This window comes from Lycium barbarum, chromosome 11, assembly GCF_019175385.1.
Source record: "Lycium barbarum isolate Lr01 chromosome 11, ASM1917538v2, whole genome shotgun sequence".
In the NCBI taxonomy this organism is placed as follows: domain Eukaryota; kingdom Viridiplantae; phylum Streptophyta; class Magnoliopsida; order Solanales; family Solanaceae; genus Lycium; species Lycium barbarum.
In genome coordinates this window covers 55,007,781-55,024,266 of record NC_083347.1, presented here as the reverse complement: position 1 = coordinate 55,024,266, position 16,486 = coordinate 55,007,781, and the positions used below count along the sequence as shown (strand labels likewise).

Here is a 16,486-nt window from a genome sequence, read left to right as displayed (position 1 = left end):
AAACTTTATTCATAGTCGATAATAGTGAACATTAACTCACAGTCGATGATCAACAATCATTGTAGTAGATAATAAGGTTTCGCATCACCGATGGATAATAAAGTCGTGATGACCTAACCTTAATATATTTGAACACATTCAAATTCACAAAGTAACAACACAATTACATACAAAGGTTTCAATGATCCAACCTTGGCATAGATTATATTAAGAAGTGACCACTACTTGTAAAAACAACCATATTTGAGGACATCAAAAATATTTAAGCACATCAAAATTTGCAATAATTCAAAAATCCAAAAGAGTCAAATTACTTGTTTCTTAAAACAGTCAAACTAAGCATTACTACTGATTGTTTGTCCTCATCCACCACACACATCCAGCAAAAACTTACTTGTTAATTACAACCCAAATAACAAATTAATTATCCAAAGAACTATTAATCTGGCCAACAACGCCCGACACAACTTTTTCAGGGTCAAACTGAAGATCAGTTTGACTCGTCTCACTAGCTTCTTTCTCATTAACTTGAGCAGGGACATCTTTTTCCTTCACAACTTCAGCAGTTGGCACAGTGACATCTGTTGCCTTCTCAACTTGAGCAACTCGCACAGGGACATGTGCGGCCTTCTCAACATCAACAGCTGGTCTAGGGAGCTCAACCTTCTCAACATCAGCAGTTGGTCTAGGGAGCTCAACCTTTTCAACATCAGCAGCTGGTCTAGGGACATCAATCTCCTTAACCTCAGCAGCTGGTCTAGGGAACTCAACCTTCTCAACATCAACAGCTAGTGTAGGGAGCTCAACCTTCTCAACATCAGCAGCTGGTCTAGGGACATCAATCTCCTTAACCTCAGTAGCTGGTCTAGAGACCTCAACCTTCTTAACCTCAACAATTGATCTAGGGACCTCAGCAGTTGGCTGAACCATAGGTGCTTGCACTGCATTTTTTTGGACATAATTAACAAAATGCATATCGCATACAACATAATTGTTGACACCTAATTTTTGACCTCCCGTAATTTATTTTAATCATTCAGAGTCCCTAGATAATGAATAAAATGAGCTGGGCATCTTGCAAGAGTTAAATGATTTTTATAAACTGTCCAAGTCAAACATATTTCACACCCTTAAATTAATAAAATGGATTTTCATGCATCATAAATTTATTTAGAAATTAATGAGTATTTTCATGATATTTTATGAGATTTTATTAAAATTAATAAATAAATAAAAAGAGAAAGAGGAAGAAGGGTTTTCATTTATTTGATTATTTAAAATTATCGAAATTTTGCAAATACTTATTTCCCTTTTAAATCCATGAGGTTTGAGTAATTTAAGTGATTTAAATAATTAGCTATTTAACCCTTTAAACTTCCGATTTTACATAATTTGCATGATTTGCCAAAAAATTGGCATAATTGCCCATAAATGTTTTTAATTGGGCTAATTAATTAATTAAGTGATAATTACTGCAAAATTGATCCTTTATATAAATATATTTTTGCCTTGTCCATAATTAAATTAATCAGTTCATAATTTAAAGAAATTAGAGTTATTTTACAAAATTAGCCTGTTAATATTTTATTTGAAATAATCGGTTTAATTTAATTTCAAAAAATTTTAATTAGGACAAAAAGGCCATACTTGAAATATCATGCTAGTTTAGAGTTAATTAAGGCCATTTCAGGCCCATTAACATTTTGGCCGACTTTTCAAAATTAGTTTAATAAAATAATTACGGCCTAATTTTTCCTATACTTAAAACTTCTTCAATTTTAATATTTTTTCTAATTATTAGTTTTTATGTACTAGATATACATATGTATATGCCACGTATATATATATAAGGCATGGACCCACAAGGCCCTTTTTAAATCATTTCAGATTGTGGACCGAGTCCAGCCCAAGCCAGGCTGAGACCTGGCCCAAATTAGTTTAAATGATTAAGAGGGGTATACCCCTTTTAGATTTTTATTTTCCACCTTTTTGCAAAAAATAAGCCCCTTCCCTTCCCCTCGTCTCTCTCTCTCTTCCCTATTGCGTGAAACCCTAGCAACCGCCTTTGATTCCGTCGTCTCTCTCATGCCAAAAATGGCATATTTACAGAGATATACTGACATGCACAGCATTTGCATGCTCGTTGTGGTGAAAATAACAAAAGTTCACTCGATTCCATGACTTCTTTTGCCCGAATATGGTATAAATCCTTTATTTACTCTTTATTTTCAGATTTTAGTCAAAGTCGTCATTTTATTTTGCTTTAAAGTTTATTTTTCTCGCATTTTTACTATTGGTTCATGTTTGTTGGGTCAGATCGACCCACGAAGGGTCAGATCTGACCGTATGTTGGCTATGCCTTAGATCTGGGTCGTTGATTTGTTGTTTACTGAGTTTGATTGTGAAAAGGGATTTTGTCCCACATCATTATTGTTAGTTTCAGTGGAACTTTTAGGGTTCTATAAATAGAACCCCAACCCTCTTACGAAAACAAGTTTTAAAAGGCCAGAAAAAAGTTGAAAAAGGGAGGAAAAGGACTTTTTGAGAGAAAATCTGATTTTCTTTAAGTTTAAAAATTTGAAAGGTTTTCAAAAGTTAGAAAAGATTTGGAGAAATCCAGAGATAGGCTAAACTTCGAATGTTAAGCCCCCTTAGTAAAATTTTAAGGTTACAGTAATTGTGAGGTCTTTTCCGAGTCACATTTTTTATTTCATCTCTCTTTTGAGTCTGTGTGGTTGGGTTGTGAGATTTGGAAGCACTTAAGGCTTTCAAATTTGTTTTTGATCAGGCTGCACCACAAAAAGGTAATGCTCTCTCCTGTTTATTTATTTTGGTATTTTTTCAGTATAAGTCTATATGTTAATAATTCATTAATGTTGTTTAGTTGTTGATTTGCCTATAATTTAGTTGAGCTTGTGTATTAAACATATATTTGTTAAGATATAGATGTGGAGGTTGTCCCTCTTTATTTTAGAAGTCTTGTCTGACATTAACAAGTGGTCTTTGTGAAAAAGGTTGGATGTGTATGCTTAAATAATAAAAGAATTTTTTAAATATGCTGAGATAAGCTCCATGTATTCTCTTATATGTTGAAAGTTGCTACCTTTTGTTGGTTTATGCTTAAGTTTGATAAGAATGTGGTCACCTAAGTCATGGAACTAGTCTTGATGAACTTTAAAGCTAACACTAAACCTGCAGAATGTAATAGAACATTAAAGTTGTTGTGGTGTTTATTTGGAGACTTTGAAGTAATTGTTTCTTTTTTTGAATGAGGATGTGACTCCTTTTTCTTTCTGAGTCTGTTTTTCTATGATCCTGTATGCTTGTTTGATTGTCAACTAAGGGATAGGGGTCTGTGATTGGTATAAAGTTTAGGAAAAATCATGAGTAGGTTGAAACAAAACTTAGGGGAACTGGACATATCTATAAGAAATCTATGACAATTGGCTAAGGCATTTGGAGTTGTGTTTGCTTACACTTGTGCGGGTCTGGGGTTTCCCCAGGCCTGTTTGAATGTACTTAAGTTGGTCAAGTGACTCTGAATAGTGGTATATTGTGCATTAAAGGGTAACTTTAAAGAAAATGACATCCTAGAGTAGGGCAAGGCAGTCTAAAATGAAGTTTGAGATTTAGGATCACTAATAAGATAATGGGGTGTCAAAGGTCCATTAGGAGTTCATGAAAAATCTATAAAATTGTTGAGCTTGTTTTAAATAAAAAAAGGAACACTAAATGCCATTAACAGGACTCAGTGTCATGTTTGATCTCATCTGAATAGGATTTAAACTCTGCATTCATATTACCTAACTTTCTCTCTGATTCATGTCTGATTTTATCAAAAGGAGTTTAAGATAGATTTAAAAGGTGATCTGAGCCTTAATGTGCTTGTAACTGTCTAAAAGAGTTGGTCAATTGGAGATGGAACTGTTTTGAACCTGAAACTTGATATTCAACCTAGTTTTTCTTAGAACTCTTAAGTGATTTAATTATTCTAGTTTTCTTAAATGTCAATGGTTAAAATATTCAGTATGGCTTCACATAGTATGATTTTAAAACTGAAGTTGATTGGAATTGTTTTGTTTATGTGAAGAATTAGGGGTCTAGGTGAGACTTATTTTTAGAGGATGGACAGTGGCAAACTATTTTTTGTCCATGAGTTTTGGTGGTTGGCATTTGATAGGAGAATAGGGTAAAGGGGTAGGTTTGCTTAGGGAGAGTAAGAGGTGAGCCCAGGTATGGACTGGAGGTAATGACCAGTAGAGCTGGGGATCCCTTTTACTGAAGGTAAGGTGTAGGAAAGGGATGACGAAGTGATGACCTCACCCGATCTGCCCTTCTTTCCAAACCCCAAGGGTTTCCCAACTCCTTAGACTTTGTTTCTCAGGACTGTGGAGTTCAGTGAGAGTTGATAATTGGACACGAGAGTTTGCCATGCCTTGGGGGGGGGGGGGGGGGGAGGGAACTTTTGTGATTTCTAGTTACCTAAAAGCTAAGTTAGAGTAGAAGGACAGCTACCTGCTACACCTTTGTCATGCTTGGGGACTTTTGAAGTTATGCTGTCTAAAATTAAGTCTGAAACAAAGAGTAGGTGTCTGTTATGCCTTGTCATGATTAGAGAGTCTTAATTTCCATTAACTAAGTTCCAAAGAGGTGAATTTCTCTTTTGGTGTTTGAATCCATGTTTCTCTTCTTTTCTTGGGGTTTAGCTTGTCTGATATGTTGTTTGCTTGCTGAAGAATGTATTTTAAGGTTGGTATGGTTTTATGTGTGGACTGTGATCATGTGAAGACTTTTAACTTAGTTTGAATTTATAAATGAACACATGATTGATCTTAAATTGGTAAAGATCTTTCATTTCTTGAACTAAATGGTATAATCTAGGCTAAAAGAATAAAAGCTGGGATCTATCTAGTATTGACTGGTCCTGCATTATTGGTGTTTTAAAATCCTATTAAACATAGAATTAGGAGGATGAAATGATTAATGTATTATGCCTATGCTAAAATGAATGGTGTTAAATGGGAGTTGGTTTGATGTTGATTGTGGAGGTATGATAGGTTCCTAAGGGCAGTATGGACCACTTAGTTCAGAATGGTCTTTTAAAGACACCTCAAGAGGAGCAGAGAGGAGCCAAGCTCACCTTGACTCATAGTATCTACCCCCTAATGAGGGATGTCATGACCAATCTATATGTCATGGGGGACATTCTTGTCCTGAAGGGATATGACTCCCTTAAGATCTTGTCAATTCATTTAAGAGTTTAGGAATAATGAATGTGATCCTTTCAAGGGGTTGGTCTTGATCTTGTTTCTAAAGCAATAAACTGGTTTAAGATCATTAGTAATAAAATGTCCCTAAATGTGAAGGTTGGTGTTTGAACTCTATGCCATCTTTTCTCTTGGGATTTATTGGTACACATTTATCTGACTCTGTCCTTGTCTATCTTAAATTGGTAACTAGTATGAAGCTTTGAGGGGTAATGGATTCCCATCATTATTGTGCCAAAAATAAAGATTCTTCCTGCGGTTTTCTACCTGAGAATGCAAAACTGGACAGTCCCAGTCTCACCTAATGTTGTTTAGTCTAGACTTATTGGTATTACAACTCTACCTTTTGGGTGATTATAAGTTGTGGAACTTCTTCCCTTGGCTAGTACTCTCTATTGTGTTTTCTATGGCTATCTTAAACAAGTTTCAACCTCCCACCATGAGAACTGTTAACATATGAATTGATGAATCATTTATCTTTGATGTGCATGGAAATTAAGGTTTGGACTTTGATTATTTTTTCCTTATTTATGGTAATTGAACATGTAAGAGTAAGGTTGAACATAGACCCCCCCTAGATTTGTAAAAAAGGGAAGTATATACATGGTATACACATGCCATGTGTATAGCAAGGATATACTGTGTGTATACCTGCAAGGAAATAGGCTAGTTATGGGTAGTAGTATATGTAAATGCAAAGAATAAGACCTGGTTATAAGATTTAATTGGTAAGCATCTTTGAATTGATGTACTTATTCTATGTATCCCATGCTATTACAGTGTCTGCCCCATTCTTTGTCATGATCCTGAATTCACTTTAAAATTCTTTGCATTTAAAATATTTCCCACAAGTTGATACTAGTGCGCAACTTTGAGACCATGGCTATATACTGTGGCAACACTGCTTGTTTGGGAGTTTGAAGAGGTTTTGGGAGATAGGTCTAGCCACTCCCCGATATCTAGCCATGCCGGGAGTTCATGAAACCCCTTGGAACTTGTGCGGTGTCGGGAATAAGGGTGGTGACAATCTTTTCCATTGGCATATTATGGTTTGAGATTTTACAGTGAAGCAATGGTATATAGTTAAGTCTTTAGCTGTGCACTTGTGATCAAGTGATGAAATATGTGTATATGTATGTATATTATGTATAGTTACGATAGAATTAGGTCCATCAAACATAGATGAAAATGAGAATGTATATATATATATATATATATATATATATATATATATATATATGAATGCATAATCTTGATAGTATTTAGATCCACCAAATCTATACTAATTTAATTCCCTTTTTCTTTTCTATATATATATATGAATGCATAATCTTGATAGTATTTAGATCCACCAAATCTATACTAATTTAATTCCCTTTTTCTTTTCCTCCTACTGCACGGCCACTTGGGCCAGAGTCCAGCCAGCCTGTTGGGCCAAAGGCAACAGGAATATTCTTTCAAATTACTGAGTCTAAAAAAAATGGAAGCTAATATTATGAAGGCCTAGCCATGGGTGAAAATGGCATGAAGGCCTAACCATGGGAAAAAATGGCTTTTAAGGGGGTTTGGTACACCCCTAACTCATTTCCTTTTCCTTTAAATTTCAGCATGTCAATTTGTTATCTTATTTGAAATGTTGTATTTGTACAAACTCACATTATTATTGGAACCTTTACGTTTTGAATTAGGCATCTTAGGTGAACGGTGCATATGCCGTTTAGTTAGACCTTAGGCCCCAACGCGATTTTTAAAACCCGGATTAGCGTAAACGTTTTCCAAAAAGAAATATAAATGGCTAAGGTAGTAAAGGAAATATAAGGATCAGTCCCGTCTTTTACAAAAGACAATGCGTTGTTATCATCTTTTTCTCAAAATTGGATTAAATCAGATTTCTTGTTAAAACTAAGAAAAACGCTCTTTTTAGTTAAGTCTCTTCTTTTCAAAATCCTATTTTTAGTCTCAGGGGAGAAAATGGATTTTTAGAACTATGTGAATGGTATACCCTACAAAACGAGTTCCATTCTTTGTTTTAAAAATCAGGCCAAAAAAGGGGTTTTCAGAAGTGTATGAATAAAATTCTTTACAAAAACGAATTATGTCTTCTTAAAATCAAATCAGACGAAGATATGATTTTAGAACTGTGTAAATGACATAATTACAAAAAAAATTAGTTACACTTTTTTGAACCAAAAATCAGATGAATCAAAGGTAGTTTTTTTTAAGCATATATATAATTCGTTTATACTAAGGTGCATACATCATTTTCTAGAAATAAATTAAGGGAAGTCACAGAGTTTGTGGGCCAAAAGCCCAACTCAAAGTCGTGTCTGCGGCCCCCATTTAATCAAATTTTTCCGGATAAAATAAAAACAAGTATGTTTTGGGCTTAGCCCCAGAAACTAAAAATGATAATGAACTTTGGGCCAAAAACTAAACAAACTCTGTCATTTTTAAAGAAGGAGAGATTTTGGGCCTAAGCCCAAGACAGGAATTATTCTTGTATTATATAAGCAAATTAGAGGATTTAAGAAAAAATTCTGGTAATCAAGATAAATAATTTGATTACATAGACTAACTTTTGCAAAACCTGTGCAAACCCCTTTTTAAAGAAAATAATCAAGTCTTAAATAAAGGTGTTCTAAAAACTTACTAGATGGACTGACCCGGACCATGTATGAGTCTAACCATGAACGAATTTCATTTATTCCAAACTTTTAAAAACAACTCTGCCTTTACAAAACAACATTATCCTTATATGTAAAGGGAACTAATTTTATCCGGATATTAAAAATCTGAACCTAAATACCCTATATGTAAAGGGAATATTTTGATTCTTTTCTCCAAAATGATATGCAAAAATGACAGATTTTTCAGGAAAATAAATACCAAATAAACAGTTCATGCAAATACTCACACATTGGAATTTGAAGGTCAACCGTATAGTATGGATCCTTAATACTAGGGTGCCTAACACCTTCCCTAGGGGATCACCAGAACCCTTACCTAGAACTTTGGATTAAGAAGGATTTTTCACGGTGTATGAATAAACCCTTCAAAACTGGTTTTCCTAATTTCCTAAAAATTAGGTGGCGACTCTTTTAAAACAAAGTCCGAAAGAGCACCAACGATTTCGAAGTAGCTTTTCCGAGTGCTAACCCCGCCCGCGAAAATGCGAACCGTTACAATAATTACAACAAAAAAAATTCAAAATGTTCACCTTTCTCTTTGAGAGTCTCCAGCTTCTTCTTCTTCTTCTTCTTCTTCTTCTCTTTCTGGCTCCGTCTGAATCTTTCCTCCTCCACATAGGCGACAAGAACCTTCAAAGATTCCTCCATCTTCTCCACACGTTGTTGCGATCCCTCCTGCTCCACCTGCATTGATAGCCCCCTTGGTGCCGCACGATCCTTAGACGTCCCAACTCCAAAACGTCCCCCATCACCTTTTGGGACTGAATTATCACCAAAATCTTCCGACTGACTATCCTTCACATCAAAAACCTCCTTGGGCTCCTTTCCTGACCTACTAGGAGCCTTTGAGCCATGACTTTATGTAATCAACACAGTCACGCCTTCCAATTCACCCTTCAAGGTATCTATGATGGGATCGCTAAACTCATCATCATATTGAAAAATGTTTTTCATGTAATCCTGCTCCATCTCACGCACTGTAGGAATGATGTTAGGGTGCACAACCTGCGTATAATCAAAACATTAACATGTAGTTTATATTTTTGTTAAAACATTGAAAATAGACTCCAAATTTATACCTCTGAAGCTTTCGTTGCAATCCTAAATGGATCACCTTCAGTAAATCGCTCCATTTTTATAGCGTGCCATCTAAGCATCCTAGGAATAGGCAAATGAACCTCATTTGATTTGCCAGCATTCCTTCCAAGTACGGGGAAAACGTCATATATCCAGACCTGTAATGACACAAATAATCGCTGAGTGTAGAACTAAATAACACAGTCTATACTCTACTGCACCAGTGGTTTATAATAATTACCATGAATTCCCATGGAAATCCGTAGAGAGCATATGATGCGGTCCTCTTATCAGCGTGGGTTTGTTGGTGCCTGGGGATGTCTACCTTGTGCTTCAAGTATTTCAAGGTGAGTTCAAAGGATTCCTTTCCCCAAGGATATCTCTCGAAGAATTCCAAGTCGTCAGCCATTTTAATCATATCATGTTCCACACCCTTGGTTATATATTTGGCAAGCAAGATTACATGCAGGAACCATACAAGACAACATTTAAGCATTTCTTCTTTGTTTAGCCTAGAAGCTCTTACCAAAGACAATAGCTTTCTTGGTGAAATCTTCTTGTTGCGAGTAACCTTTGAGCAGAATCCTGCCCCTTTCTTAAGTACCTTGTCCTTTCTAGATTGGCTGGGATAGGATCCATAATCTAAACCAGTTATCAAAGCAAACTCATTCTGGCCAAAACATACAAGCTTGTCATTGACGAGGAACCACATCTCACGCTTCTTTTTCTCATCCACATGACGAAGGAGCAGATAGTGGATCATCCGTCCATTAAAATTAATGAAGTGTTGTGTCAATTTTCTAAACTGACCAAAACATGAATGCTTGAACATTTTCCTCGATTTTTGATCTCTCAACAATTTTCTAAATTTAGCTAACAATGTAAGCCTACTCCTAACAGAAATTTTTGCTGGGAAAGAAGCATAATCATCCAGCCAAGTAACCAATTCATACTTGTCCATCTTAATTGCCTGTGCACAATATGGCAAGGACAAGGGATCAATATCATCATCAGTAAGAGACTGCTTTGAACCATCCTTAGAAACATAATTATCACCTTGATCACCATCCACACTATGATCATCCATGGGGTCTGAGTAGGCCTCACTATCAGTTTCTCCACTTCTTTTTCTTTTTCCATGTTGTATAACTTCTTCACCTCTTTTTTTTAATCTTTAGAACATGTTTGAACTATATCAGCAGAACGGGGGAGTATTTTTCCTCCTCTTCCTCTACTTGTAGGCATTCTTTATGATCTATATACAAACAATACAGTGACATTGATCAACCACAATATAAAAACAAGAATAATCGACCAAAGTCTAGTAATAGACCATAATGCATTTGCAAAAATAAAAAACAAAAGAAGGAAGATCGAAACAAGCAAAATAATTATAAATAACACATAAGCAAAAACAGAAAAAGAATGATTGAAACAAACAGCTAAACTTCCAAAATTTTGAATAAAAATCAGAACTTTATGAACATCATGAATCGAAAAAAAATTAACAACTTTCAGGGCAATATGGAGCTCAAAATGCTCCGACAGAGTTGCAAAATTAAAGAAAATACCTGGGGACGACGATTGAACAATACCGAAGCTTGGGGGAGAGGAAGAGTAGGTTGGAAGCTTGAGAGAGTTCAAATTTGGGTAAGTGAAAGGGACTGAAGAGAGAGAGAGAGGGGCTTTGTATATTTTAATACAAGTTAAAGGGACTGAAGTGTATAAGTTAAAAGTTCCAAACTTTTTAAAATTATGAAATGTATCCCATTCCCCTTTTTCTAAACCCTAATCTCGTAAACTAAATGAAAAAGAAATTGAGTGGCCTTCCACTAAATTCAAGACTTGAAATGACCCTCTTGCCAAATCTTCTCAAGTTATCCTCTATTTCATTTTATGTGTATCATTATTATTATTATTATTATTATTATTATTATTCTATTTTACTGAAAGACTTCTCTGGGTAATGTCGCTTTTAGAAAGACACAGCTGACAGACTGTTCTCAAAACATTGCTAGATAATAAGGTATTATGTGTACAATAATTAGAGATTGGCTACTAATATAAGTATTATACATAGGATCCCTCCCTTGTTACATCAATATACTTCTGTTACTGTCCAAGGAGTTGACCTGTAAGCATAGGTATCTATATCCTCTTATTGGTTTATTTCAATATTCCTTAGAATGATTATAATTAGATGCTTTAAAAGAAAAAAATCTAGAAGTAATTCCAAGTGCAACAGGTCAAAACCTAAAAATTAGCTAGAGTATTTGAGTGGCAATACGAGACACTAGTGTAAACACCGAACAAATAAAAGTTTATTTTGCAGAAAGAGTTATCAAGCTTGGCTGGTTTTCATTAAACGAAATGAGATAGAACATTTAACCTAAACTCACTAAATGTGCGTAAAATAGAAGAATTAGTCATCCTCCTCTTTACCTAGTACTACCAAGATTTTATTTCTAGAAAAATACAAGAAATTTTGAAGAATCAAATTATTGGAAGTAGAGTAGGTAATAGATTCTCTAGATCATGCCTGTCATTATCATAGCCACTCATATCATTTTAAATTGTAGTATGAACAATTGATTTTGTGTTTCCACATTTGGTAGATTTCTTGGTTACTTTGAAGGTAAAAAATTATGGAATTCCATCTTAATTTTGGGAAAGGTCAGAAAAAGTAGAGAGAGTGTTTTACGGTGAAAAGACCACTAAGCAAAAGCTATGCACCTCTAGGTGGATGATTCAAAACCGTTGGATCATCACCATGCATGGCCTTAATTAATTCATTTTTTGTCGATAGGATTTTAATTTTAATGTTTACCTGTGTTTGCAGAGATATAGGATTCGAAGTTTATTCGCACTTTATTCTTAATTAGAAGTTTCATATTCAATATAAGCAGGACATTAAAGAGTGATTTCTTCTATAATGAACTACTATATGCAGATTGAGATTAATTAATTTCGGATATCAGATAATTATATCGAAAATAAAAATTCAGTAGTTTTTACTTTATCATATTATTTTAAATGTAATAGTTTAAAGTAAAAGCATTAATAGTGTATAGTATACTATAGCCTTTTACATTTTCAACATATTTTGATGTATTTAAGGCTCTTTATTTACTTTTTCGGTTACATGACTCACTATAAATAATCCAAATTATTTACTACGACTGGCATCTATTTATCTTTTTTTTAATTACACAGAACTATAATAGTTAAGAACCTTTAGATAACTTAAGAATATTGAAAAAAAATTACACACTATATTAGTTCATAAACAGTTGTAATTATTAAGGATCCGTTTAGCTGCGAGATTTATTCACTTTTTTTGGGAAAAATTTCCCACTTTATTTGAAATCAGCGTTTGGACATGAAAATTTCAAACACAACTTGAAGTTGTATTTGGAATTCGGAAAAGACCTAAAATCCTATTTTAACCTTTTTTCCGAATTTTTTTCACTTTATTTGAAAATCATAATTTGGTCATGAAAATTTCAAATTCAACTTGAAGTTGTTTTTGGAATTTGGAAAATACATAAACCTAGTTTTCACTTTTCCCCCCACTTTTTTGGACCATTGCATTTATTTTTCTTTTCAAATTTTACCCCAAATGTTTTATTTTTATCAAAATGACCCCATTTATATCAGTCACCAAACAGTTGCAGGCTCTACTACCCATTACCAATATTTTAAACTTCATAGAAAAAACTTGACAGGCTTTGAAAGTTGATCAGTTTGAAAAAAATAATAAGCATTCTAGTTAATGAATGTGACTTTTATATTGCATATAATAATACTAAGTATTAGAGTTAACGAATGTGGATTGCATAGAGGAAGAAAATAATAAGGATGACAAATTCGGATAAATTAGTCAAGTTGGGTGTTTTTAGAAATAGAGAGGTATAAATCATATTTCATGTTTTTTTTAGGAAAAGAACATTCAAACAACCAAATATTATTTGTAAAAACTGTAACAAAAAACAACTCCAACTTTAAGAAGTTCAAATAAAATAAAAAATATTTGATTTCTGGCCAAACGCCTACTAACTACAATTGTTGCTTCTACTTAAAGTTGAACAATCAGTTACCCAGACCTGATTCTAAGTTGTTAACAATTTCTAGGAATTATTTTATCGTATTAACATTGTGTATATATATATACCACTCCGTAGCATTGAATGTGCAGAAGTGTCAAGATTAATTTGTTTGCTCAATAAACTCATTGCCGAGAGAGTCTTTTGGAAACAACCTTTCTACTTCTCCAAAATAAGTGTAAGGTTTGTATATATTCTACCATCTTCATACCCGTGAAACTTTACTAGGTATGTTGTTGTTGCTCAATAAACCCAATCTTGGATTAATGGAGGGTAAATAGTGAGCTAAAGAAAAAGTGTGTGATGAAAGAGAAATAGAAAGAGACAGGAAAGAGAGTAGTTGTTTACACGAAAAATCGGTTCAGTTGAATTTGTATACGTGGTCAAGGACACGTAGATCAATATGACCGAAATAATGAGAAAAATAACAATAGAACGTAATATGAAAGAAATGTAATTGAAAATAAGGAGTTAGAATAGCCTGAGCCTTGGAGAAACTTTTGAGTTAGAGTCTTCGGGCAAGCGAACAATCTGTACTTTGCTTAATTGAACAAGAACAATTAGAAACTAAGAGCAAAATAAGAGCATGGCATCTCTCGTATATATTTTCAGATGTCTTACAATAGAATGAGTACCTTAGAATGAGTACCTCTATTTATACTAAAGTTATGGGGTAGAAATTTCATGAATCGTGCCCCCTTAATTATCAATATTAATGTCACAATAAAAGGGAATAAAGGGTAATAAAGCTAAATAAAAGCTGGAGGAAACTTGAGGTCTTCTGTAACGTTTATGTAACTGTCACATCTTAAATGACGTTTGACCAAATTACTTATCCGAAGCTTCGTATGATTTCCTGGAGCCTCTCGTTTGCTGACTTGAATCTGACTTGTCACCATCGCCACGTGTTATCTTTTAATACGTCCATTTGGTGTCTACGGACTTTATCTTGTACTACTAGTGTGTCTTAAATTGAGGATAGCAGCAGATGAAAGCAGGTAGCAGTGGGCATGGCGGCGTCACAGAGCTATATATTTAATGCACCAAAGATCAATTGACGATAGAGAATCCAAGTGAAGTGAAAGCAAGATAGGAAGAGAGAGAGAGAGTGAAAGAGGAGAGAAAGGGGATATCTTAGGTTTTCGTTATCCTAAAAAATTCCTACAGTTTGTCCTGAAAAGCTGCAAAGGAAACAAAACCCCACAGTAAGTCAGAATTTTCCAACTGGAAAAATTACAACTCCTGCTACTATTACTACTACAAAATGGTTGTCATAGAAAACCCATAGTCCATACTTGATAGCCATAGGTTTTAAGGAGGGTTGTTTAATTTAGGCAATGGATATGCAGTCAAAATTGAGGTTAGATATAGGTTGTAGGAGTACTAGAACATGTCTTGGTTTTTCAGTCTAGGTGGGGGAAAAGAACAAGAAGAAGAATTAGCCAGGAATAGTAGTAGTAATTTGTTGGAGTTCAAGAAAGAAGAGATCTACAAGAATAAGGGTTTGGAGCTATGGAAACAGTTGCATCATCAAGAAGATGTGGATTTTTCTATGTGCGTGGGTCCTAGTAGTAGTAAGCCTAGCAACCTTGTAGGTGATGAACATCAAGAAGCTGCTAATTGTGCTAATTATTCTTCAACTTGTAGATCATTAGGGTTTAGGGTTATGATGAGGCCAGTAGGAGGAGGCAGTGGAGATCAAGGGAATGTGGCATGCCAAGATTGTGGGAATCAAGCAAAGAAAGATTGCCCACATATGAGGTGTAGAACTTGCTGTAGGGGTAGAGGCTTTCAGTGTCAAACACACCTTAAGAGCACTTGGGTTCCAGCTGCTAGAAGGCGTGAGAGGCAACAACAATTTACTACTTCGCCTTTGCAGCAGCCCAAAAGGCCAAGAGATCAGAATATGGGTCCTTCTAATTCCTCTCTTGCCTACACTCGTTTACCTACTACCTCCTCAGGTACCCCCATCTAATTCTTCTTTTAAAATCAAATATGATTGTGTATTACCAAGGCCTAAGTCTCACTGATTTCCTTAAAATTAAAGGCCTCATACTACTATTAATAGTATCACTATAGTTTTAATTTCTCTTCTCTCTTATCAGCTTCTAATAAAGTGGGACTTTATTCATATAGGTAACAACCTCTTTGGTTATTTGATAAAAGTTTCAAGCCCTAAAAAGTTCAAGCTTACTGAATCAACTGTGCGATCTTGTATATGAAGTTAAACTGAAAAAAAGAAGTTTGAAAGAAAAATCAAGAACAAATTGGTGATGATACATACCTAGATACGTGTACATAACTGTTTATAATTAATCATGTGGAAAAGATTTGATCTTTGTTTTCAAAATTGTAAGTAATTCGTTTTGTGGACGAGTAGGATTAGAGTTGGGTGGTCATTATCCTGCAGAGGTGAGTTCTCCGGCAGTATTCCGGTGCGTGAAAGTGAGTGCAGTGGATGAAGCAGAAGAACAATATGCATATCAAACAGCAGTGAATATTGGAGGCCACACTTTCAAAGGAATGCTTTATGATCAAGGCCCTGAGACTACTCGCTATACTAGTGGAGAGAGCTCTTCTTCAGCTCAACAACCGCTTAATCTCATCGACGGCGCCACTACAAGTAGCCACCAGCAGCAGGTTTCCATTGCTATGTTTGATCCTTCTATGTATCCAACTAATCTTTCTGCTTTCATGGCTGGTACGCAATTCTTTCCACCCCCAAGACCTTAGCCCGATACTCTTCATTTTGTTTATTTAAGTAATAGGGGTAGAGAAAGAAACCTTGCTAATTATATATTCTTCATGGGATCGATGTTACTTTAGCCGTTTGATTGGAATTCCTAGTAAAACTTTGATTTTATTACTGTAAGCTCTAGCTCTTTCATGTGACTTTCTTACAAGAAATTGTTTTTTTTTTGGGTTATTTTGTGCCGCATGAGGAAGTGTGCATTTGCATATTTCTATGTTGGTTTCCTCAATTCTTTCTTTTATCTAGGTTTTTCTACTCTGAGCATGATTTTGAATTGGCTTTATGGTTGGTTCTGAACTCGATGCTACTTCTTTCTCGTTGATTGTCAACTCTATGTTACTTTATTCCCAGCTCATCCGTTTGCTTGCCGGATAAAATTGGGACTGTTGGGTCAAGAGTATGTACTCCCTGGTTTTATTTTAAAGGAGAGAATTAAATATGTGTTTGATGTAATCAAAATGCTTTTAAATCTTAGAGTCTTAAACACACCATGTGAATGTCGAAATTAAAGGATTAATACTAAATATAAAAATTAACATTTTTTAAAAAAGATTTTTTTTTCCGTGGAGCACATACATACACACATGTTGTGCTAGAAGC

The 16,486-nt window shown here is 34.8% G+C and overlaps 2 protein-coding genes across 2 annotated transcripts; one reads left to right on the top strand and one right to left on the bottom strand.

The window, feature by feature from the left end:
- Positions 1 to 420: 420 nt before the first annotated feature.
- Positions 421 to 10,118, bottom strand: LOC132619845 (uncharacterized). The gene is made up of 4 exons (XM_060334617.1): positions 9,273 to 10,118; positions 9,034 to 9,189; positions 8,485 to 8,797; positions 421 to 941 (listed from the first exon to the last, which is right to left on the bottom strand). The coding sequence occupies exons 1-4, from the start codon at positions 10,116 to 10,118 to the stop codon at positions 421 to 423; spliced, it is 1,836 nt and encodes a 611-aa protein (XP_060190600.1).
- Positions 10,119 to 14,151: 4,033 nt separating this feature from the next.
- Positions 14,152 to 16,044, top strand: LOC132617740 (protein SHI RELATED SEQUENCE 5-like). Its single transcript, XM_060332813.1, has 2 exons — positions 14,152 to 15,095; positions 15,515 to 16,044. The coding sequence occupies exons 1-2, from the start codon at positions 14,525 to 14,527 to the stop codon at positions 15,865 to 15,867; spliced, it is 924 nt and encodes a 307-aa protein (XP_060188796.1). The 5' UTR covers positions 14,152 to 14,524; the 3' UTR covers positions 15,868 to 16,044.
- Positions 16,045 to 16,486: the final 442 nt, after the last annotated feature.

Excerpts from the sequence above, each read along its gene's own strand:
- LOC132617740 (XM_060332813.1), top strand. The coding sequence starts at position 14,525 with ATGTCTTGGTTTTTCAGTCTAGGTGGGGGAAAAGAACAAGAAGAAGAA. Across the intron at positions 15,096-15,514 it reads TTTACCTACTACCTCCTCAG|GATTAGAGTTGGGTGGTCAT; the intron begins GTACCCCCATCT and ends GTGGACGAGTAG.
- LOC132619845 (XM_060334617.1), bottom strand. The coding sequence starts at position 10,118 with ATGGATGATCATAGTGTGGATGGTGATCAAGGTGATAATTATGTTTCT. Across the intron at positions 8,798-9,033 it reads TTGCAACGAAAGCTTCAGAG|GCTCCTAGTAGGTCAGGAAA; the intron begins GTATAAATTTGG and ends CATGGCTCAAAG. Across the intron at positions 942-8,484 it reads GGAGACTCTCAAAGAGAAAG|TGCAAGCACCTATGGTTCAG; the intron begins GTGAACATTTTG and ends AAAAAAATGCAG.